The sequence below is a fragment of the Cetorhinus maximus genome, chromosome 3 (assembly GCF_964194155.1).
Source record: "Cetorhinus maximus chromosome 3, sCetMax3.hap1.1, whole genome shotgun sequence".
NCBI lineage: Eukaryota > Metazoa > Chordata > Chondrichthyes > Lamniformes > Cetorhinidae > Cetorhinus > Cetorhinus maximus.
This window is the reverse complement of record NC_135881.1, coordinates 41,162,731-41,188,873: the sequence shown is the minus strand read 5'-3', so window position 1 is coordinate 41,188,873 and position 26,143 is coordinate 41,162,731. Positions and strand designations below refer to the sequence as shown.

General features: G+C 40.5%; 1 protein-coding gene across 4 annotated transcripts in view; it reads right to left on the bottom strand.

Moving 5' to 3' along the window:
- arhgap12b (Rho GTPase activating protein 12b) overlaps nucleotides 1–26,143 on the bottom strand; it is a 247,237-nt gene that overhangs the window by 216,109 nt on the left and 4,985 nt on the right. For all 4 annotated transcript variants that reach the window (XM_078537661.1, XM_078537667.1, XM_078537673.1 and 1 more), the window contains exon 2: nucleotides 17,721–18,525. In XM_078537661.1, the coding sequence (XP_078393787.1) occupies nucleotides 17,721–18,458 (738 nt within the window). In that variant the 5' untranslated portion in view covers nucleotides 18,459–18,525. The remainder of the gene's footprint in view (nucleotides 1–17,720; nucleotides 18,526–26,143) is intronic.

The following is a 26,143-nucleotide window of genomic DNA, read 5'->3' as shown; positions in this document are numbered from 1 at the left end:
ACAAAGTCAGGGGCTGAAGCTCCTCTAGCATTACATACTGGCTCCCCTTACCTGCCTGGCTCGCAGTCACATCCTCCTGTCCTTGACCAGTGACGAACTCTAAAGTACTGCCTAACCTAAGGGGAGTGGCAGCTTCCTGGAACAAAGTGTCCAAGTAACTTTACCCTTCCCTGGTGCCCTGCAATGTCTGTAACTCAGACTCCAGCTCAGCAACTCGGAGCTAATGTTGACTAAGCTGCAGACACTTTCTGCAGAACTGGTTGCCTGGAATTGCCATGCATTCCACAAAATTCCCACATGCTGTAGTCACAGCACATCACAAGCCCTGCTGTTTCTATCCAACCTTACTTATTCAGTCAATTAGTTAATAATTTATGCAGATAAAGTAATAGAAAGTTCCACTCACCTAGCTTAAAGACAAGGAAGGAAAGTCACCAACCACTGAAGGCTGCAAAAAGTAGAAAAAAGGAGCACCTCTTTCCCCTGTGCACTGAATTCCCATTCCAAACCAAATTCCTAACTCCTCACTCAACTGACGTCTCACTCAGGCATAATATGATGTCCGCACACCCTTTTCCGCTAAGAAACAATTCTGAATAATCTCCTCTGCACCCTCTCGAGCACTCTTACATCCTTCTTTAAGTGTGGTGACCAAAATTGGATGTAATACTCCAGTTGTAGCCTAACCAGAGCTTTAGAAAGGTTCCTGCTTTTGTACTTTACCTCTATTGATGAAGCCTAACATGCTTTGCTATCTACTCTCAGTATGTCCTACCGCCTTCAAAGGCATAAGCACATGAACCTACATGCCCCTCTGTCCCTGCACACACTTTAGAACTGTGCCTTTAAGTATATATTGTCTGTCCCTATCCTTTCTGCCAAAATGCATCAACTCTCACTCCCACATATTAAATTCCATCTGACAATGCCGATTCTGCTAGCTGTCGATGGGTATCATTCTCAATACCACTATTGGCAATTTTACTCTCTCCAACATTCCAATATCCAAGTCATAGGTAGTCCTAGCACCGGCCCTTGGGGAACACCGTCTACCATTCTGTAGTCTGAAAAACTATTTACCGTGGCTGTGTTTTGTCCTTAAACTAATCTTTTATCCAAGCTGACACTTGACACTCCTATTCCATGAGAGTCAATTTTGTTGACCAGCCCTTATGTGGTACTTTGTCAAATGCTATCCACTGAATTCCCTTCATCGAGCTTCTCTGTTACTTCATCAAAAATTCTAGAAATTAGTCAAACATGATCTGCCTTTTACAAATCCATGCTGGCTCTCAATTTATACAAATCTCTCCAAGTGCTCGTTAATTTTTTTTCTTGGGTATTGTTTCTAAAATCTTGTCCCCACCCAACCCCCTCCACTGATGTTAAACTGACCAGCCAAGAGTTACGAGGCCTTTCTTGAATAAGGGTGCCATGTGCCAATCTCCAATCCTCTAGCAACTCCCCTATTTCTAGTTCATCTCTGATTTCCCTCAAAATTCCTCTTTCTTTCATTATTTGGAGCCCTACAGCATTTATCCAGTGATCATACCTTTCTTACTTCTTAACTCTAATCAAATGGATTCTATCCCTGCCCCCTCAAAGATACCCTCTACTTCCAACACTACAATGTCCTCCATAATCAGTGCTGCCATCCTACCTCCCTATATCACCACCCCCCAACACCCCTGAGTTTGAATATTAAGTGGCCAGTCCGAATCACATTTCTGTTATTGCCACATCAAATTTCAATATGCTAGTTGGGCTTGTAGCTCACCCATCTTATTCACCACCAGGTTCTGCTTCTTAGTCCTAATATGGTATTACTTCCTACTCTAGTACGATCCAACAAGCAATCCTTCATGCCCCTATTCCTCTTTTCTACTTGTATATGCTAGTGCCTATCCCCTTGCTAATTTAGTTTAAATGCTCACCGATCACTCGTGAACTTCTCAAGGACATTGGTCAGAGTCCTCTGGAGGTGAAACCTGTCCCTTTTGAACAGGAGCAGTAGGCACCTGAACTGTCCCAACGTCCCAAAGCTGAAGCCCTCCCTTCTGCACCATGCCTCATTCATCCTTTCTATCATCCTATTTCAAACTTTCACTGGCATGACACTGCAAGTTTTTTTTTAATTCATGGGATGAGCCATCACTGGCTAGGCCAGCATTTATTGCACATCCCTACTTGCCCTCGGGAAGGTGACGGTGAGCTACCTTCTTAAACTGCTGCAGTCCATGTGATGTAGGTACACCCACAGTGATGTTAGGGAAGGGCTTCCAGGATTTTGACCCAGTGACAGTGAAGGAATGGCAATATATTTCCAAGTCCAATTGGTGAGTGGCCTGGAGGGGAACTTCCTGGTGAGTGTTCCCATATGTCTGCTGTCCTTGTCCTTCTAGATTTTAATGGTCATGGGTTCAGAAGGTGATGTCTAAGGGCCTTTGGTTGAGTTCCTGCAGTGTATCTGTAGATTTTACACACCGCTGTCACTGTGGAGGGAGTGAATGTTTGTGGATGGGGTGCCAATCAAGAGGGCTGCTTTGTCCTGAATGGTGTCAAGCTTTGAGTGTTATTGGAGCTGCATTCATCCAGGCAAGTGGAGAGTATTCCATCACATTCCTGACTTGTGCCTTGTAAACTGTGGACAGGCTTTGGCGAGTCAGGTGGTGAGTTACTCGCCACAGGATTCCTAGTCTCTGACCTGTTCTTGTAGCCAAGGGGCGATGGTTAGATTCTCTCTTGTTGGAGATTGGTCATTGCCTGGCACTTTTGTGGTGTCAATGTTACTTGCCACTTATCAGCTCAAGGCTGGATATTGTCGGGGTCTTGATGTATTTGGACCTGGGTTGCTTCAATATCTGAAGAGTAGCGAATGATACTGAACATTCTGCAATCATCAGCAAACATCACCATTTCTGATCTTTTGATGGAAGGAAGGTCACTGATGAAGCAGCTGAAGATGGTTGGACCTACGACACTACCCTGAGGAACTCCTGCAGTGATACCCTGGGACTGAAATGATTGACCTCCAACAACCACAACCATCTTCCAATGTGCTCAGTATGACTCCAACCAACAGAGAGTTTTTCCTCTTAATTCCCAGTGACTCCAGTTTAGGTGTACTCCTTGATGTCACAATCAGGTCAAATGTTGCCTTTGTCAGCTCTTTTGTCCATGTTTGAACCAAGGCTGTAATGAGGTCACGAGCTGAGTGGCCCTGGCAGAACCCAAACTGGGGGTCAGTGAGCAGTTTATTGCTAAGCAAGTGCCACTTGATAGCACTGTTTATGACCCTTTCCATCACTTTACTGATGATCGAGAGTAGACTGAGGAGGTAGTAATTGGCCAGGTTGGATTTGTCCTGCTTATTGTGTACAGGACCTACCCTGGCAATTTTCCACATTGTTGGGTAGATGCCAGGGTTGTAGCTGTCTTCAGTGCTACAGCCAGAATGTGGTCAGGGCCCATATATATTTCAGTATCCAATGCCTTCAGACATTTCTTGATTCACAGAGTGAATCGAATTGGCCAAAGACTGACATTTGCACTGCAGGGCACCTCTGAAGGCGGCCAAGAATGATCATTCACTCAGCACTTCTGGCTGAAGATTGTTGCAAATGTTTCAGTCTTATCTTCTACACAGGTGAATTGGGCTCCCCCATCATTGTGGAGCCGCCTCCTCCAGTGAATTATTTAATTGTCCCCCATCATTCACGACAGGGTGTGGCAAGACTGCAGGGCTTAGATCCAATCCGTTGGCTGTGGAATTGCTTAGCTTTGTCTATCACTTGCTGTGCTTATACGGTTTGGCACGCAAGTAGTCCTGTGTTGCAGCTTCACCAGGTTGACACCTCATTTTTAGGTATCCTGTTCATGACTAGTGCACTCTTCATTGAACCAGGGTCGATCCCCTAGCTTGACGACAGAGTGAGGGATATGCTAGGCCATCAGGTTACATATTGTGATTGAGCATAATTCTCCTGCTGTTGATGGTCCACGGTGGGGTGAGGGAGAGAAGAGAAAAGAGAGGCGGTGACATAGTGGTATTGTCACTGGACCACTAATCCAAAGACCCAGAGTAATACTCTGGGGTCCCAGGTTCGAATTCCACTATGGATGAAATGGTGAAATTTGTATTCAATAAAAATCTGGAATTAAAAGTCTAATGATGACCATGAAACCATTATCAATTGTCATAAAAACCCATCTGGTTCACTAATGCCCTTTAGGGAAGGAAATCTGCCATCCTTACCTGGTCTGGCTTACACGTGACTCCAGACCCACAGCAATGACCCTTAAATGCCCAGAACCTACATCACATGGACTGCAATGGTTCAAGGCGGCGGCTCACCACCACTTCTCAGGGCAATTAGAGATGGGCAATAACTGCTGGTCCTAGCCAGTGACGCCCACATCCCATGTACGAATGAAAAAAAGATTACCTTCAAGGTCCTACTTTTTAAACTTCCTCTCTAGTTCCTGAAATTCTGACCGCAGGACCTCAATACCTGCCCTCTCTGTCGTTGGTACTAATATATACCACAACTTGTGGCTCACTCCCTTTCCCTGTAGAATTTTCCGCATCTTCATGATGTCCATTACCCCTGGCACCAGAGAGGCCACACACCATGCAGGACTCAGCAGTTGTCATAGGTAATTATGGAATCTTCTATAACAACTGCATTTCTACATTTTACTGCTTCCCACCATGCCGTTCATTGTCCCTTACTGCCATGGTCTGGACTGCATTCCTTCGAGGTATCTTCATTCCCAGCAGTCCTCAATGCCAAGTGCCCTGGTTTGAGAGAAGCACATACTCCAAAAACGCTCATAATTCCTGCCTCTTCCTACTCTTACAGATAGCCATCATTCATTATCCTGAACACACACTGCCTGTGGGACGGCCACCCCCTAGAACATATGATCCAGGAAATTCTCACCCTCCCTGATGCTCCACAGCAACTCCAGCTGTCCTTCATGCTCTGAAACCAAGAGCATGAACTTAAGCAGCTGGAGGTATTTCATACACACACAGTCCCCAAAGATGCATGAAGTGTACTGAAATTCCCACATGACGCAGAGATTGCAAGCAACAGATTTCAGCTGCCCATCTGTGATCTAATAAATCTCCATTCCCCCTTTTCAGATCTAGTAGTACCTTGCTTAAACTATTAATTTGATTTAATGATGTGTGCAGGCATATAGCTATTAAAAATAAACTGTGATAGACTGAAATGCTTTTATTATTTCTTTAATATGTTGAATTTACAATTTGATATCGCACCATCTCCATTCTACTAGTATGAATGAACTCATTATACAGTTCCTAGGTATCTTGGTCTGTGCTCGGGCAACCCATCTCACTCAAAATGGATGTGCAGGTTTTGCTGGTCAGCACAGAATAAGAAAGGAACAACTATTTACATTCTAGACGGATGTTTTGTTTCTGATCACCATAGAGTGCTCCATTAATGAAGTGGATGTATCTGAACATCGAAAAAAGGCAGAGTTCAAGGTCAGCTATGATGCCCCACATTTATAGCCTAAAATGCATTAACAAGTACTTGCTGGGGTCAGAGATGGAACAAAAATACCATAGAAATGCTGAGATCCATGATGCCCCACAGAGAACATCTTCTGTGTTACAAAAGTCAATATTTATTTTTAACATTGGCGTTGCTTCGCTTGGATTTTCACTCGGAGATCACTAACTTAAAAGGTAATTTTCAGTTTAAGACAAACATAAAACATTTGTGTGCTAAAGATGGTTCCTTTGCTTGTACTGTATTTCTGGCTACATTTTCCTTGCAGTCTCAAAAGAAAATAAAAAGATAATTATTCATTCTAGCTAAGCAGATTAAAACTGTTTATTTCCTTCTGCCTATAGAGATAAAGTTCAAAATTTAATTAAATTTCAGCATCTTTACAGCCTTTTCATGATTCATTGCAGTGCAAGAATTAATTATTTTATTTCCAGAAAAAGACTATTTACTGGTGAAAGCATTCTTGTCACAAGTTTTAATCTTCAAGTTTAAATCTAGGGAACACTGGAAGTGAACTAGTCCCAAGCAAGAACAGTTTATAACCCTAAGGCAAAATTTCCTCTGATTATATTCGTAAACTTGAGTACCTGAGTTATTAGAAGAAAGATGAGCTTGAAGCTATTCTGCTGGCCTTCTACCATCTGGCCCCAGTTCAGTGACTGCCCATCTAAACTGACATTCAAAATAGGAAAACATATTATGATGAAACTCAAAATGACGAGAATATCTACTACGCTGTATATTCCAGCAATTGCATCACAGTAAAGCTGGGCCCAATGAGGGCCACGTTCAAACAGCTGGGGCTATTGTGGGGGCAAGACTAAAATTAAATTTTATTTTAAATAACGTAATTTTACTAAGCAATGTGAGAGGAGAGGAAATATCTACAGAAAGTTAAAATTTAGAGCCAGCGCTCCAGCCAATTCTCTTCCATTCACCACCCGAGGGAGGTGACCTTGCAATGACAGACATTGGAGCCCATTAACATTGTTCAATTAATCCCAGCCCTGGGAAATTAGCCAGGGACAGAAGCACAGGGAGAAGTCCTGCCCTGTCAAAGTTCTACCACAATTGCAACAAGACATTTGCCAGATTTTGCATTAGGAATAACAGTGAGTACATCAGTATTCAAAGTTATAATGAAGTATTATGAAGTAAACTGGACAGCAACATCTGGTGCCAGCCAATTAATAGTTAATCAGAGAAATCAGGACATTGTCCAATTTGCCCTACTCCTCCACAAGCTTCACAACAATGGCATCTCACGGAGAGATTCCACATTGAAACACATGAGGGACGTGAAGTTGTGGCACTTGCCCATTTGCTACCCATTAAACATGCCAGAAAAATGTAGGGCTTGTGCGTTCAAGCATAAAGAAATGCTACGTCGTTACTACTACCAAAACAACCACACTGGCACTGAAAATTTCCCTTTACAAATGTGAATGCCAGATTTTAATTATTGGAGATTTTTTTAATTATAATAAATTTTCACTTTTTCATTCCATCTCTTGTCTCTCTCGATTTCATCTTTCTTTCCCTTTCTTTATTTACTTTCTGCACATAAGTTTACAATGAATTAAACATTCTAATTTATACCTCCTGGTTTAGATTCTGCACATCTCATTAAGGATTCTTCAATTTGAATGGCCGAAGAGCCAAGCTGTTCCTTACCATGCTCATACAGGTCTCAGGTTCACGTATAGTCAATCACCAAAAGTTGCACCACAGGTTAACAAGGTCATAAAAAAAGCAAACCACACACTAGTTTTTACTTCTAGAGACGCAGAATTGAAAAGTAGACAAGCTATGCTAAACATGTATCGAACCATGGTTAGACCACACTTAGGAGCACTGCATGCTATTCCAATTGCCATATTTTAATGAAAAGGATATAGAGGCCCTAGAGAGGATACAGACAAGCTTAACAAGGATGGTACCAGAAATGTGTGGATATAAATATCAGGAAAGGATGGACAGGCTGGGTCTCTTTTCTCTTCAAAAAAAGAAAAGCAGCTGAGGGGTGACCTAACAGAGGTACTGAATATTATGGAAGGTTTTGATAAGAGTTGATAGAGAGAGAATGCCTCCTCTTCTGGGGACGAATATAACTAGGGGCCATCAGTATAACTCAGTCAGTAAGAAATCCAATAGAGAATTCAGAAGGAATTTCTTCACCCAGAGTTATAAGAATGTGGAGCTGGCTTTGACAGGGAGTGGTTGATGCAATTAGTATAGACGCAGTTAAGGGGAAGCTAGACAAGCATATGAGGGGGAAGGAAATAGATGGTTATAATGTAGATTTAGATGAGGAAAGATTGGAGGAGGCTTGAGTAATGGACTGGTTGGGCTTAAAGGATATATGGCACAGGAACAGGCCTATGTAATCTGTTTACTAATACAAACAAGTCCCACTGAACAACAACATTTAGAAGTTTCACAATTTTTAAAACATTGATTTTTTATTCTTGCAACCAAAGTAAATAAGCCCACACTTCCCCACATTATACTGCATCTGCCCACTTGTTGCCCACTCATTTAACCTGTCTATATTTCTTTGCAGCCTCTTTGTGTCCTCCTTACAAAGTTAGGTGTGAATGTAAGCTACACCATCAGCAAACAACAGAGATACACTGCCGGACCTGCTGAGTTTTTCCAGGTATTTTTATTTTTGTTTTTGTTTTGGATTTCCAGCATCCGCAGTTTTTTGCTTTTATCTTAGAGATACATTGCTCTCTGTCTCTTTGTCTAAGTCATTAATATAGATGGTAAATAGCTGAGGGCCCAGTACTGATTCTTGCAGCACTCTGGATTGCAGCTTACCAACTTGAAAATGCCATGTTTATTCCTACTCTCTGCTTCCCGTCCATTAATCAATCCTTCATTACCCCCAACTCCATGCTTTTTAGAAATCCAAGTACGCTACATCCACTGGTTTCACTTTGTCTAGTAGTTACATCCTCTAAAACTCTAATAAAATGTCAAAAGCACCATTTTTTCCCCTCGTAAAACCATGCTAACTTTGTCTAATCCTATGATTTTCTAAGCGTATTATTAAGACTTCCTTAATAATAGATTCCAGCATTTTCCCAATGACTGACATAGGGCTAACTGGCCTGTAGTTCCCCGTTTTCTCTCTCCCTCTTTTCTTGAATAGCAGTGTCACATTTGCTAACTTCCAATCCACTGAGCCTGCTCTAGAATCCAGGGAACTTTGGAAAATCATAACCAGATTCGCTGGTTGTGTGCGCTTTTGTCGTAAACAAGAAAAGACTGGCATTTGTATAGTGCTTTTTGCAACTTCAGAATATCCCAAAACATTTTACAGCTAATTAAGTACTTTTGACGTGTAGTCACTGTTGTAACGTAGAAAGGGTGGCAGCCTGTTTGTGTACTTCAAGCTCCTACCGACAATAATGTGATAATGGCCAAATATTCAGTTTAGTAGAGCTGATTAAGTGATAAATATCGGCCAGGACACTGGGGATAACTCCCCTGTTCTTCTTTAAAATAGTATCGTGGTATCTTTTACATACACCTCAGACAGCAGATAAGGACTCAGTTTAATATTTAATCCAAAAGACAGCACCTCCATTGGTACAATCAAGTCTCTAGAATGGGGCTTGAGCCCACAATCTTCTGTCACAGTGCTGAGTGTGCTACCAACTGAGTCCTTGTTGACACGCCCGAATCTAATGCCTAGGTCAATGTTGGGTGCTCTGACCATTTTTTTTTTCATTTTCTAGTTGTTTGTAGACATTTTGATACACTGAGTGGCTTTCTGAGCCATTTCAGAGGGAAATTGAGAGGCAACTACATTGCTGTAGGTCTGAAGTCACAGAGAGGGCACAGCAGGTAAGGAGAGATTTCCTTCTCTATAAAACAGTGTATCAGATAGGATTTATGACAATCAGGTAGTTTCATGGTCACCATTACTGATAATAACATATTTTCATTCAAAATGTATTTAATTAACTAATTTACATAACCACTATGCTACCGCATCCCTATGAGACAGAAAAAAACATCCGAAAGCCAACACCTCTGACAGTGCAGCATTTCCTTAGATAAAAACAAAAAGCTAAAAGCTTTTCTTCTCCACCGATGCTGCCAGACCTGCTGAGTTTTTCCAGGTAATTCTGTTTTTGTTCAGCATTTCCTTAGTACTGGCACTAGGGAGTGTTGACCTGGATTTTGTGCAGAATTCGCTGGAATGGAACTTAAACTGAGTCACAACAGACACGTGGGCCATATATTGCACTCATTATGAAAGCACAATTAACTACTATTCCCGATGAACTGTTTTCCAGAATAAAGGTTGGAGGACCTGATGTGCTACATTTAACTTCGTTACTTGCAAATGAGCAAAGTAGTGAGACAAAACAGAAAACACTCAACAGGACACACAGGCAGCATCTGTAAAGAAAGAGAGCAACATTTCAAATATCCTGCATGATTAATTATTTTCCTTTCCTTACAGATGTGACATGACCCAATGAGTGCTTCGACCTTTTTTCTGGTTTATATTTATAGATTGGGACTTGTTCCTACTGGGGAAATGGCTAGCCTTCCTAGATAAAGGGTTGCTGCATTTAAGGTAGGGGAACAATGAGGCAAGAATGGTAAACTAGGAAAACACTTTTGGAAAGCAATTTTCCTTTAAAAGACAAATACAGCTTAGTTCTAGAAAATGATGTATGGAAAAATGGATCACCTTTCATAACCATCCTCTAGAGCAAAGCTCTTCCTAATAAAGATCTTGCCATTTTCACTTAATCTGGTTAAGGACATCAGGGGATATGGGGCACACAGGTAAATGGAGGTATTGAGGTGCAGATCAGCAATGCTCTAACTAAATTCTGGAACAAGCTCAAGGGAATGGCTTACTTGGTCCTATGCTCTTATATTCGGTACCTTATAAAGCGTTAAATAAACCAAAGGAACCAAAACGGGATTTAGGTGGGGGTTGGAGCATGGTTAAGAGGTTAAATTGGGAGCGAAAACAAATCAGTACAACTGACATCCATGGATCAGTAACAACAGACCTATTTTGTTTAGACTGAGTTAGTTTGTAATGACAGAGTAACTATGTTTGCAATGTATCAGTTTCACCACTGTGACCTTGTAACAAATTTACTGTTAGCCAATATTTATCTACATAAAACAACATTCCAAGCAGTAGTGTATACCTCTCAGTATTTTACATAATAATGCCTTACTAAACACTTCCATAGGTCTTCCTGGTTACACAGAGAAAATAGAGACAGCAGCCACAACAGCAAGTCAAGATTCTAGCAGTTTAAGCCACAGGAGAATTCAATATACAGTGATAGATGGTGGCATAATGGTAATGTCACTAGACTAGTAATCCAGAAGCCCAGGCTAATGTTCTGGGGACAAGGGTTCAAATCCCACCATGGCAGCTGGTGGAATGTGAATTCAAACAATAATCTAGTATTGAAAAGCTAGTCTCACTAATGGTGACCATGAAGCCATTGTTGATTGTTGTAAAAACCCATCTGGTTCACTAATGTCCTTCAGGGACATGTCTCTAGGTTCACAGCCCTTAACTGCCCTCTGCAATGGTGTGGCAAGCCACTCAGTTCAAGGGCAATTAGGGATGGGCAACAAATACCCACATCCCATGAACAAATAAAAAAATTGCCACAGATGGCAAGCACCCTTGATGGGATCACAAGGGAGCAGCCTATATTGTCGTCAGGTTCTCAAAAGTGATAAAAGGATGATAACGAATAGAAAAATAAAATTGCACCACGCCTGAATTCATTGAATGGTCACAACACAGGAGGCCATTTAGCCTATCATGTCCATGCCAATAAAATACGCTCAAACGCAAAGAAGCAATGCATTTAACATTTCATAAGCTAACAAAGGAATGGGATTCCGTTCTAAAGGAAAAATATACTTAAAGATATTATCCTAGTTCAATCTTTTGTTCAGACAGTAAAACAACTTGCAATGAATAGCCTGTTCAACATATTAAAATTTACCAAGGCATTTTCCAAAAGTGTAATCAGACAAACCAAGCATCAAACCAAATATGGAACTATTCAGACAGGCAAAGAAAACCTTCAGAGAGGTGAGTTTTAAGAAGCATCTGAAAGAAGCAGAGATAGATAGATACAAAGAGATTTAGGGAGGGAATCCAGAGTTTACTGTTTGGATAGCTGAAGGCACAACTGCCCATGGATGAGATGAAGGGGGAGGTGACGCAGCAGCAGAGTAAATAAAGAATGCACAACGAAACCAGATTGGAGGAATGCAGAGTTCTTGGAGGGTTGTAGGGGATTACAGAGATAGGGAAGCACAAAGTCTTGGAGGGATCTGAATAAGGGTTTTTTTTAAAAATCTGCTGTGTTGCTGAACTGGGAGTGCATGTAGGTCCGCAAACACAGGAATGATGGCAAACAAGACTTGCCGTGAATTACGAAGATGAATTTAAGATTATGAAGGGTGGGCGATGGGAGGCCAACAAGGGGAGCACTGCAATGGTTAAATTTGAAAGTAACCAAAGCATGGTTGAGGCTTTCAGCGACAGAAAGGCTGAAGCAGAGGGAGAAACAAGCAATTTTGAGGTGGAAGTAGGCAGTCTTGGTGATGGATTTGATAGAAGGTCAGAAGCTGCAACAACAGAGGAATCAAGGTTGGAGGTTATGAAAGGGAAGGGAACAGTGCCTTAGGAAATTAAATCATTTCCAACATCTGCTATCATGAAAGCCAGGCTTGGAAGGTCAGCAATTTACAAACAACATGGTCGCGAGAACAGTTGTGTCTCATGGTCAATAGGGGAGATAGAAGATATAGAATGTGGGCTCAGGGCTGGAGCGAGAGAGAAATTTGGTTTGCTAGGCCTGGGAAAGGGAATGGATGGATTTCTTTATCACCATGATGGAGACCATGAGCTCTGCACACTTGTTTCATGTGAGTTTGAAAGGGGATGGGGTGTTTGGTAGTAAATAAAAGATGATCCTAGAATAGAGAGCAGTTTTAGCAGAGAAGAGTTGAGCCAAATAATGCTTGATGTAGTCAAGCCATATCCAAGTATAAATGGTTAAACCAACTCTGTGCCAGATTACACTCAAGTATACACCTTGGAGTGAAGATGGAACCGTACTAAGTGGAATGAGCAGCATGGGATGAGTGGGTGGCAGGGGGAGAGCAAGCGAGCGGGCGCGTGCATGCGTGAGCGAGTGATCAAAATGTATTGGGACAAATGGAGAGCTAAAGGGAATTCAAAAATGCAGTTTTAAGTGAACAGTTATTTCAGTACCCTTTGAAGGATTCTGAGTTGAATTATGAAAATGTAGAAAAATTAAGTTTAACCAGGAAATTAAACAAATTATAGCAGGGAAAAATGGTGTAGGAAGTAGATGATCAGCGTTGATCTGTTTGAATGGTGGAAACATTTTGTAATTCCTCAAATGTGCAATGTCTGAAGAACATTTATTTGTGGAGGTATAGACATAAATGAGAAAACTCTCCAACTATAATATGAATCCAGTCCAGATAATAAAGCAGCTTCAAGCATGTAGTGGCAAGAGACCAGAAGTGGAAATATTTTCAAAGTTTGTAGAATTGGTCTTAGGCTGCAGCTAACAAAAGAAATTCCTTTTAATTACAAGCAGATACTTGTCTGGTGCAGCTCTGATAGATATACCTAAAGTATGGTGTCATGGTGTTTAGTCAGGAGACGACCATTTTCTTCTCATGTGCTATAAATAATTAGACCATTTTCTATCTCACAAACTTTGGTCTAAAAAGCATCAAAAAGGAATCCGTACAAGATAGTCAAATCAAAATATTTCAGAGTGTTAAATTTTGGTATAGTAAGTTCAAATTTGAATTGTGCTACCCTAACTCATGAGTAAAGATTAAATATGTTGAGAACATTGCTAGAGTACACTCCTCCAGTAAACTCATCCATTATTGGTGTTTAATAGTATATTATTATATACTAAATGTTTGCAACCTATTGAACTGCAACAGGCATCATTGTTTATAGATGCCATTCCTGCCCCAAGTATGGCCCTGTCCTTACTAACACTACTACACAGATGCACCAAGGGCAACTGCAGTCTAGAGCATAAATTCACTGTCCAATGTTCCCCTCCCTAACCTGGGGCATCAAAATTAATTGTAGCGTCATGAGATCAATAAATTTCATACAAACCAGAAAAAAAATCTGTGCAGCTTGGCTACCAAGGAGATAAAATTTTCTGAGCTCAGCACATCCTACTTCTAAACTCATGGAATACTGAACAGAACAATGACTTTCCCGTTTTACACTCTTGGATCCACAAACTTTTAAAGATACAAAAAAAAGATACAATGCTAAATTACAATTTTACATTTTATCAGAGAGAAGTTTTTGCAAACCTGAAACAAATGAAGTTACTTTGAATTTTATTTTGTTAACATTAAATTTACTATTTTGCCAATTCTTAGCCAGGTGAAGCACCTTGCTATGGTAAGGTATTTCATATGTAACTTATACTCTTGCCTTCTATTGGTGGGAAAGGCATTTGTAAAGCTAATTTTAAAAAATGGTCTCTGACAGTTAAAAAAGATACCATAAAGGCAAATTGTTCCAAATGTATTTCTCAAAGTGGAGGAAAATCCAAATTAGCTTCACTTTTGTCAGTGTGGCTACTGTTTGAAATTAAATGTACTTGAAAGGGGAAAGCAAAATTTAAATGTAATATTTAAGATTCAGAGAACTGCAGGCAGTTCGCCAACCAACAAACCAAATCAAGTGGCGGAAGGTAGCTTTGAGCCGATGATCTCCCATTTGCCAAGTCCTTAATTGTAGCCATATGCCAAAATTCTTAACCTCAGCTGTAAGGACTATAGGAGATGAGTGCAGCATAGACAACCCTCCACAAGAAATTAGGGATAAGTCACCTTAGGAAGCAACTTCTAATGGCCGACTCAAAATCAACATGGCTAGAACCTGCTTATAGCAGCCGCAAATGATACTTTTTTCCTCATTTTACCTGTGTAAAAATCAGCTCATGGGAAAATATATTGTAAAATATCAAAAGGATATATTTATGTGATCATTAAATATTTCATCACACCATTCACTGCACCAATGAGTTGGAATTTATTCTTTAAGTTGAGCAATGGTTAAAACAGAAAAACTTCAAATTTCAAAAAACTGATGTGTTATGCATTTAAATAGCTCTCTATGTTCTTGCCCAGAAAGCCAGATGATGAAGAACAAAACTGCAGCCAATCTTAAATTATTTATTAATTTAGAGCTATACATTATGAGCACACACCTAACTCCAACAACAGCAGTTTCAGGCTGTGTCTACGGGGGCTCAAGTGAACCCCGAGATAATGCCCATCACCTGCATACAATTAAATACAATTACTATAAAATTAACACGTTTGTTTCTGTGGAGCTGCACTAATATTTGGAAAATAATACTTTCTCAAAGGCAATGGTAGGTAGATAAAGTCCACTATAATGACCAGCTAGTTATCATTTTAGTGAAAGCAACAAGATAGTCTTGAGCTTTAGACACACATCTGTACATGCAGAAGCAGCTTTTGGTTTTCTGCCTTTAATAAATGTACATTTTATTTTACTTCCCACTGCTTTATCAATGTGCCAAAGCTAGCAACAAGGCAATCAATTTCAAATATTACTTTTCACAGAACAAAAGTCAGATATGCATAAACTTTTTGACTTACTGAGTGGTACCTCTATTTACAACTGAATTAGGGGATACCCAGTTATTCTGAAGGGCTTACGGAGTATTACAACAAAGATAAGGATTTAAAAGATATACAAATACATACACACCCATACATACATTCAATTAAAAGTGCTCTCTATTTTGCCATCAAACACATTCATAGTTTCCAACATGAGCAAAACAGGATTTTCCTCTCCCTTTCCCAGATACATTGAAGCCACATGTAACATACTTCCTGTAATTAGCTAATTCAGCACAGACCCACAATACTCTGGTTGATATGGCACAGTTGCACCTAGAGCGTACCCAGAGGCATCTCATCTAGAAGGACATTTAGTGGTAACTTTGACATTTTGGCCAGGATTTTGTGGTAGAAATTACAGTGAGGCTGTTACTGCAAATAAAGAACTAATTGGACAGCAACTTCCAGCACTCGCAGATGAGCAATTAAGTGCGAATATTATGAAGCTGCTGCCATGCTCCTTCAGAAATTTGCTATACTGCCATCTCACCAAAAGTCTTGGCTTTGAAATACATGCAATGGTATAAAGTTGGAGTACCTGCAATGTAGATATCCACCAAACAAGGCAGACAAGGGTTAGGACTTGTTCATTAAGGGTAAGTGAATTTTTAATGGTGTGATAAGTCTTAATTACTACCAAACAACCTCACTAGCACTGAAAACTAACTTTTACAAGCGTATAGTCTCATTCCTTCTGAGTTATTGTTGGAGACTTAAAAAAGATAAAAAACGAAAAAGCTTTTTTAAAAATTCTGTCTCTTACACCCATCTTGCTTCCCCTATTTCGTTCTCATATTTGGCACTGAATTAGCTGTCCTAATTTACATTTCCTAATTTAGTCTCCGCACTGCTCAATAAACTTTGGGCAATCTGACTGGTTAAGGCGATACACTGTTCACGTGCCCTGTTCACACAAGTTCCAGGTGCCCTGTAGAGAACACCGTATCGCTTTTGTTTCCTAATTAACAGTGCAAATGCTGATAAAGTCTGTGGGGAAGTGTAAGTATAATTAATGGCTAGCTGTTTATTTGCTGCTGACCACAAAACCTGGGCCATTATACTTTCTATTCCCAGGAAAGCTACAAGGTATTTCAAGGGAAAAATTAGAACACTAACCATTTGTGCATCCAAATCCTCAATTTTAAATGGCTTAAACACTTCAATCGTAGTTAGGAATTTGATATTGATGCATTAAGTGGTTGTTTGATAGTTTTGGTCCCATAAGACATTAAAGATCGCTACGCGTCACCAAGAACACAACTGTGTGCCATTCAAAGAATAATGTACCACTCTCAGAATACAACAACCAATGTAGAAAATCCCAATGTCTCATTTAATTAAAATGGAATTTGCCCTAATCACAGCAAACCATCAGAAAATGCAGACTTTGATGCATATACATCAGCAGAAGCTTTTGAATACCACAAAATAAAAAAAATGGAATTTGACTCATTCAGTGACTGCAAAACAACAGACGTGCACATAGTTCTACCCCTCTAGTGTTACTTCACTATAGGAGTTACTGCAGCCTCTGCTACAAAAAATTCTCAAATTAAAAACTGAGAGACATAGGGATCAAGTATGTGTTCATTCCCCACTCAGCAACTCTTCAATCCTCAAAAGTTTAGTATTGCCAAGCTAGCCTAATAATGAATTTAAAGCAAGGAATTTCAAATACTGATATACATATCTGTTCTGAATGATTTTTTTCTGAAAATTTAAGTAAACCATTAGTATCTTAAATTAATCTACACAATGAATTAATGTATTTACCATTTCACAGGAAGAGTAATTGACAAAATCACTATGGCAGGTCACAGTAAAAATGATTGGTTCACCAACATGACAGAATTTACACCACTTCAGCCTTCTAATTGGTACCTGTCAGACGTGAATTGTAAAATATATCCCAAAGTACGTTTCTGGATATATTCTTGCAATCCAATGACCATGAACCAACATCAGAATATATTTACTGATTGCTGATGGACAGGTTTGATCACTTAATACAAAATGTTTTTTGTAAACCTGTGTGTTTTAAACATTGCTATTCTATCAAGCAAATACTATGTTATTCTATTGTTTCAGGAACCTTAAAACAACTTCACAACAAATCAATTGACAACTGAATTAACACTTAGCGAATGAGGAAGTTGCAGTATAGGGTTTATGTGGCAGGGGTTTTCGCAGACAATACGTCAGTGTGGAAAGATCACTTTTGCCAAAATTTCCACCAAAAATCCAGATTTTTTAATGAGACACGGGCACAGAAAAACAGATCAATCTAACAGGCATAAGTAACTAAAACTTCCAGAACAGGTTTGTACAAGGTGCAAGCTTCAATAAGAATATATGAGGCAATGCAATTCTACTCTTAATAACAACAGCAAAATTATAATCTTTAATGTGGTAATATGGAATTCATACCTGCAATTGTTCTGTGGAGCTGCTACTATGTTCATCTCCTGATTCAGAGTCTTGCTGATGCTTTTCCAAACTCTCTTGTGCCCATTCATATGAAGGTTCATGAGCCAAGTTTTTAATTTTCTCTACATCCAGGCTTTCAAAATCTTGTGGTTGTCCTAGAATTCGGTTTGGATTTGTAACTCTTACATATTGTGATGTATTTTCTCCGAATCCTTGACTATGGTTGCTAGCTTTGACACTACTTTGGACTCCAGAATGCAAGTGGCCTATCCCTTGAACACAAGCCTGGTCCTGGTTCAGTGCTTGGCTTGTGCTTTGGTTTTTTGTCTGGTTCTGTGCAGAAGTCTGAGCTTGCAATTGTCCCATTGAGGATTTGAAAGAGCTGGAGTAGTCTAGTGGTTTGGAAAGATTTTCAGTGGACAGTTGCAATAGCTTGGCATCTGCATTTAAACTAGCAGATTTGATTTTAACGGAAGTGGGTACATGTTTCACTGGTGGCATTAATGCCTTCCGAGGTAGTTCTTTAACATACTGTGCTGGAAGATAAAAAGGCTTGGAGCCATCTTCCTTCTTAACCTGCCACCAATCATTATTTGTCTTCTTCAACAAAATATACCTTTCACCTTGCCTTATTGTAATCTTTCTATCTTTTGCCTCGTATTCATAATCATACTCCACCTCAATATAGATCTGTCCTGGAACAATAGATACATCTAGTTTTCCGTCTTTCTCAGCCATCTCAAATAAACTATTGTTCACCTTTTGAAGCTGGCAGTAATCCACATGATTTGTTTCCAATGTTGTGCTAAAATTGGGGGGGGGGGGGGGTAAAAAAAAAGACATTAGTAAGTACTACCTGTTTATCCTCAATATACTGAAGATCATTGTAAAGGCTTGTAATAAACATTGATCACCGTACATTTTTACATTTTTTAGATGACTTAAAGTCAATGGACCTGCATATCATGGTTTTCTTAGACAATCTTAAAATTACTGCTTTAGTCAGAATTCAATCAAATCTCTGAATTACAGCAAGATCTTTTAATTCATTTTTACAACAGATTTTCACTTCACATGTAGCATGTGTACTACATATGCTGTAACTCAAACATTTTATTGAGGCAGACTTGGAAAAGATGAGAATAAAGGCAATATGAGCAGAGAAAACCACATTGAGAAGGAATAATTAATGCTAAAAGCCACATTATTGAGCTGCCTAAAAAACATTAAGAGCAACACAAAGAAAAGCTACAGGGTGAATTGATGACAACTATTAAGTAAACAAAACAGACAGCCTCCGAAAAGAATTGCGAAAACTGAAGATACTAAAGGAGAATTCTAGGAAACTTGCACAAGCTTCTCAAGCCTAGTACAACAGGGTTTAGGTTTACAGGTACTATGATAATATCTATAAATCAGCAGATCTCACATCTCAGTGAATCAAATAAAACCACTATTCTAAGAGTGCAGGAGTATTATGCTGCCTAATGGACAATAAAATTCACATCTCCAGCTCCAAAATCACTTAGTCCAATTCTGGTCATTCAAGCTTAAATTACTACACAATTCCACTTTTTAGCATTAATAAACTTTGAATTATCAGAAGTGGGCTTGTATTATTCAGCTAAGGGAGAGCTATAGCTCTTGAAGGAAACAACATCTAACTGAGGTTAAGTAAATACAATCTTAAAACAACCAGCATTTAATTGTAATTTACAAAACACACAAGGCAGATTAAAAGGTGTTTAAATTTTAAGCTCAGAATCCAGCAGTAAGTTGCTGTTTTTTCAACCTGTTATTTTTATATCCATAGCAAAGTGTGGCAAACATGCTAAATATTTCCATATGCAATACAATATGTGCTAGCTGATCTTCAGTGGTGTTGCTTAGTGAACAGGGCGACCCACTGTTTTATGCGACTGATTCAAGTTCAAATTATGTCTTCAGCTTCAGATTTTTGAATCAACTTCAGAAAATTATAATTAATCACAATTATTACATGTTGACCACATACCCAATCTTATGTCTTACTTTTTTAATTCCAGGATCCCTATGACAGGCATATAGGAGTGGTGCAGGCGTGCTGGAGCAGAGCAGTAATGTGGTATGAGTATTGGGGAGAGTATCTTTGGGTGTCCCCTCGTTTAAAAGCACTCTGCCTGATCAAAGGGCCTGGAATCAGGAAGGGTGACCCACTAAGAGCCACCCCACTGTCCTTGTTGCCGTAACCCCATCTGCCATCACTCATCTGCCTCTGGCCCCTTGGCAATCCTGGGCCTCAGGGAGGTGCAATACTTGCACCAGCCATCACTTCCCTGGTGGTGCTGCTGAGTAATGCACAGTTGTCGGTCTCTAATTGGTCTGCAGCTCTCGAGGGGGAGGGATTCCTGCCCCCAGGGTCTTTCATCCCAGAGAATGCCCAACACTACCCAGTTTAGCTCTTAATTCATCAGGCCTTCCCTTAAATTGGCAATGCAGAACTCTTGCCAGGCTCCAGCAGGCAGACGAGAACCCTGTCACCTACATTATATTCTGCCCAATTTGTAGAGAAACACGTTTATACAACAATAAGAAGCTAAAAATCACAGGACTACACTGGGTGTAGGTAGGAATGGAGGGGGGGGGGGAGGGGGCTCAAAGAGAAGAAAGGTTGTACAATCATTAATTCTTCACAACCCCCAGAGGTTTTGGAAAAGGACTGCCTAGTAATGAGTGAAAGAGCATCTATTATTTTACACAAACTTAATATGATGTTTATAGGTTTTAGGATTCTTCCCAACTCAAGTACTATGAACCCTTTGAGATTCACATTCTGCAGTAAAGAAAAGCAAAGTGTTCACTGTCTTAGCTAGGAACTAGCTTTAAGTTGTTTAAGTAGGAAAAAAATATGTATCTAGGTTCCAGTCAATGCCAAAGACAAACTCTGACATTCTTTGGTGTTGGAGCAGGGAAAATGAGCAGGTAGAGAAAGTAGTCACAGCAACTAGGGAAGACCACCTCGGGTCAGTGGCAGAAGTGGCAGGAGGCATAAGATTTATTTTTAAAAATAAGAGGTTTTGTTGTTGCCAAGATCAGAAGCAGCTACCTCAGTCAGTGACTCAATGTATACAAAAGGTAAATATGGCATGACCAAAAATTGTTCCATAAAATGTGACACAGGAGGTTCAGGCTGCATTTAAATAAAAATGACATTACATACCTACAAGAGTATTATAACTCATTATTGAACAGTACTGGATTTCAGTAAAACACATTTTTCAGGTGGGTAATGTTTTTATAAGCCTGATTAAGTATCAGTCCTGTGAAATTCTCATCTCAACACATGTTGCTTACATTATTAAGTGTAGTTATTCCCAAAGTGACTGTGGTAATTCTACTTATAAGTTTTCACGTACAAAGTAAATACATTGTATTGTAAAAAAATTGACTTTTATCATGTTTATATAAAGGTACAAAATCTCAGAATTCCAATGACTTTATAAACCACTCATGGCTTATGTCATCTGAACTTTTAAATTGTGCTGTCTCACGTAGACTATTTATTACAATATTTACAGGTTACAATTATAACCCAGGAAAAGTTTCCTGCTTGTTTGACACAAGCCATGTGGGTTAACTTGTATGCAAGGTTGTCCAAATTAAATTTAGAGAATCAACGCAACACTGCCTTTGGCTTTGCATATGCTACCGTATAAGTGCACTAGTGTCAAGTAAAGTTTAAAAAGTTAGTGAGTAGTCTGGACAAACAATTGTGTGCATAACTATTTTTTCCAGTAAGAAAGAAATAGAGAACCAGCATTAAAGCTCAGTTTTACGGAACTTATCATGCTAAACAACAATAGCTGCATCTATTGCTAGGTAACACTATGACCTTGGAGTCAGAGGTTGTGAGTTCAACCCCAATCCAGGGATTTGAACATATAATCCAGGCTGAAAAATTCAGTGTGGGATTTAGGTGCACAGTTGGAGATGATGTATTTTGGATGAGACATTAAACTGAGATATGCTCTCTGATGATTGTATTACTCAAGGGGTAATGGAATTCTCACCAGTGTTCTCATAATCTTACACAGTACATACAGCACAGGAACAGGCCATTCAGCCCTACAGATCTGTTCCAATATTTCTGCTCCACGCGGTCCTCCTCCACCCTTTTTTCATCAAACCATCAACATATTCCTCTGTTACTTTCTCCCTCATGGATTTATCCAACATTCCAGCATCCCCTTAAATGCAACTATGTTAGTTGGCTCAACTACTCTTTGTAGCAGTGAGGTCCACATTCTAACCACTCTCTGGTTAAAGGGGTTTACCCTGAATTTCCTGTTGAATTTATTAGTATCTTATATTTACAACCGCTAGTTCTGGTCTCTCTTGCAAGTATATTTTCCTTTCACAGGATGTAGGTGTGGCAGGCTAAGCCAGCATTTGTTGTTCATCCCTAATTGCCCTCAAGAATGTGGCAGTGAGCTGACTTCTTGAACTGCTGCAGTCCATGTAAGCGAGAGTGAAGAGCTAGTGATACAGTCACAAATCAGGATGGTGTGTGGCTTGGAGGGGAACTTGCAGGTGGTGGTGTTCCTATGCATCTGCTGCCCTTGTCCTTCTAGGCTGTAGCGGTCACGAGTTTGGGGGCCTTGATAAGTTTCTGCAGTGCATCTTGTAAATGGTACATACTGCGGCTACTGTGCATCGGTGGGGGAAGGAGTATACGTTGAAGGTGGTGGATGAGGTGCCAATCAAGCAGACTGCTTTGTCCTGAGCGGTGTCAAGTTTCTTGAGTGTTGCTGCAGCTGCACTCTACCAGGCAAATGGAAACATCTTACGTCTACCCCATCAAATCCTTTCATAGTTTTAACAGCTTTTTTAAAATTCATTTATGGGAAGTGGGTGTCGCTGGCTGGCCAGCATTTATCATCCATCTCTAATTGCCCTTGAGGTGGTGGTGGTGGGCTGCCGTCTTGAACCATGTGGTGTAGATACACCCACAGTTCTGTTAGGGAGGAAGTTCGAGAATTTTGACCCAGCGGCAATGGAGGAACGGCGATATATTTCCAAGTCAGGATGGTGAGTGGCTTGGAAGGGAACTTCCAGGTAGTGGCGTTCCCAAAGGTAGCGGTCATGGGTTTGGAAGGTGCTGCCAAATATGCCTTGGTGAGGTACCTCCTTAGGTTTCTTTTTTCTAGAGAAAAGAGCCAATAGCCTGTTTGATTTTTCTTGATCGATCTGACCTCTCAGTTCTGGCATCTTTATAGTGAATCTATTTTGCACCTTCTCCAATGCCCAATCGCATTACATCTAAAATATGGAGACCAGACCATTCACAGTACTCCAAATTGGTCTACTGCAGTTCGATACATGTTTAACATAACATCTCTTCTTTTTAATTCTATCACTCTAGAAATGAACCCCAGTGCTTTGTTCCATTTTATTTTAAATGGCCTTATTAATCGGGTCATGTCTTCTACTGATACGTGTCTTGGCCAATATTTATCCCTCAACCCACATTGCTAAAATTAATTAATTACCTGGTCATTATTTCATTGCAGTTTGTGGTGACTTGCTGTGTGTATATTGGCAGCATGTTTTCCTACATTACGACAGTTGCTATAACTCAAAGCACTTCATTGCTATGAAAGCACTTTGGGATGTTCGGAGGTTCTAAAAAGCATATTGTAAATGCAGGCTTGGGCTGATAAGTGGCAAATTACATTCATGCTACACAAGTGCCAAGCATTGACCATCTCCAACAAGAGAGAATCTAACCATCTCCCCTCGACATTAAATGGCATTACCATCGCTAAATCCCCCACTAACAACATCCTGGAGATTACCATTGACCAGAAACTGAACTGGACCAGCCATCTAAACACTGTGGCTACAGGAGCAGGTCAGAAGATGCGAACATACAAACTAGGAGCAGGAATAGGCCATCTGGCCCCTCAAGCCTGCTCTGCCATTTAATAAGATCATGGCTGATCTGATAGTAACCTCAAATCTGCATCCCGCCTACCCCCAATAACCTAGCACCCCTCTTGCTTACTAAGAATCTATCTACCTCTGCCTTAAAAATATTTAAAGTCTCTACTTCCACTACCGTTTTGGGAAGAGAGTTCCAAAGACTCATGACCCTCAGAAAAAATTCTGCCTTTTATGTTTTAAATGGGCGCCCCCCCACCCCCACACCCACACCCACACCACTCCCCTCCCCTCCCCCTATTTTTATCAGTCTGGTAAACATTCTCTGAACTGCTATTTACATCCTTCCTTATATAAGGTGACCAATACTGTACACAATACTCCAGATGTGGTCTCACTCGTGCTCTGTATAACTGAAGCATACTTCAGTTGTATGTCCTTACTTTTGTATTCAATTCCCCTCACAATAAATAACATTCTATTAGTTTTCCTAATTACTTGCTGTACCTGCATACTAGCCTTCTGCAATGCATGCACTAAGACACCCAGAACCCTCTGCATCTCAGAGCTTGTAATTTCTCACCATTAAGATAATATGACTCTCTTTTATTCTTACTGCCAAAATGGACAATTTCACATTTTCCCACATTACACTCCAGTTCTTTGCCCACTCACTTAACCTGTCTATATCTTTTTGTAGCCTCCTTATGTCCTTTTCACAAATTACTTTCCGACCTTTCTTTGTGTCATTCTGAGTAAGGATGGGAACTCTGCAACAATGAAAACACCTCCTGAGTCCCCAAAGTCTGTACAGCATTGACAAGGTACAAGAGTAATGAAATACTCTCTTGCCTGCATGAGCGCACCTCCAAAAACACTCAAGAAGCTCAACACCATCTAGGACAAAATCAGCCCGCTTGATTGGCACCCCATCCACTACCTTCGTCAATCACTCCCTCCACCACAGTCGCACTGTGGCAGCAGTGTGTACAATCTACAAGGTGCGCTGCAGCAACTCAAAGTTCTTTCAACAACACCTCCCAAATCCCTGACCTCCAAGAAAGATAAGGGCAGCAGGTGAATGGGAATGCCACCACCTGCAAGTTCTCCTCCAAGCCACACACTATCCGGACTTGGAACCACATCGCCATTCCTTCACTGTTGCTGGATCAAAATACTGAAACTCCCAAACAGCACTGTGGGTGTACCCATTCCACATGGACTACATCGGTTCAAGGCAGCAGCTCACCAATACTTTCTCAAGGGCAATTAAGGATGGGCAATAAATGCTGACCTAGCCAGCGACACCCACACCCCATGAAACAATAATAAAAAGTTCTCTCTCATATACACAGGTTATAAGATTTATTTAACTTAACGATTTCTTTTTAAATAAAATAAAGCATAGTTTGTAGGCATTGCTAGCAAGGCCATTATATGCTGCCCAGCTCCAATTGCCCACGAGAAGATGATAGTGAGCAGTCGGCTTGAACTGCTGCAGTGTAGTGAAGGTACTCCCACAGTGCTGTTAGGGAGAGAGTTCTTGACTGATAATGAAGAAACAGCAATATATTTCCAAGTCAGATGGTGTGTGACTTGGAAGTAATGATGTTCCTGTTGCTCTTGCTCTTCTAGGATGTAGACATCATAGGTTTGGAAAGACTTGAGTGTTGTTGCACTGAGTCTTGTATATGATCAACACTGCAGCCATGGTGTACCCATGCTGCAAGGAGTGACGATTTAATGTGGTGGTCAGAGTGTCAATCAAGTGGATTGACTGTTGAGGTTCTTCAGTGAGCTGGAGCTGCACCCATCCAGTCAAGTGGAGAGTAATCCATCAAGTCCATTTGACTTGTGCCTTTGTAAATGGTGGAAAGGCCTTAGGGAATCAGGTGAGTCACTTGCCACAGAATACCCAGCTTCTGGCCTGATCCTACAGCCACAGTATTCAAGGCTAAGAGAGACAAATTCTTGAACTATAGGGGAGTTAAGGGTTGTGGGGGATAAGAAGAAAAGTGGAGTTGAGGTCAAGATCAGATAAGCCATTTTTTTTTTTAAATAATGGAGCAGGCTTGATAGGTCATATGGCCTACTCCTACTTCTTATGGTTAGGCCTAGGACACTGCCCAGCGAAATTCCTGCAGCAATGTCCTGAGGATGAGGTGACTGGCCTCCAACAATCACAACCATCTTGGTATGACTCCAACAAGTGGTAAACTTTCCCCGATTTTCATTGATATCAGTTTTTCTAGGGCTCCTTGATACCACGTCCAGTCCAATGCTGCCTTGACATCAAAGGCAATCAATCTCACCTCACCTCTGGAATTCAAATCGTTGCCCATGTTTGATCCAAGCCTGTAATGAGCTCTGGGGGCCAATTGATCCTGGAACCCAAATTGGGTCTTGCGGAGCAGGTTATTGGTGAGTAAGTGCCACCTACACCTTCCGTCACTTTGCTCACTGAGTGTAGACTGATAAGCTGTAATTGGCTGGAATTAATTGGT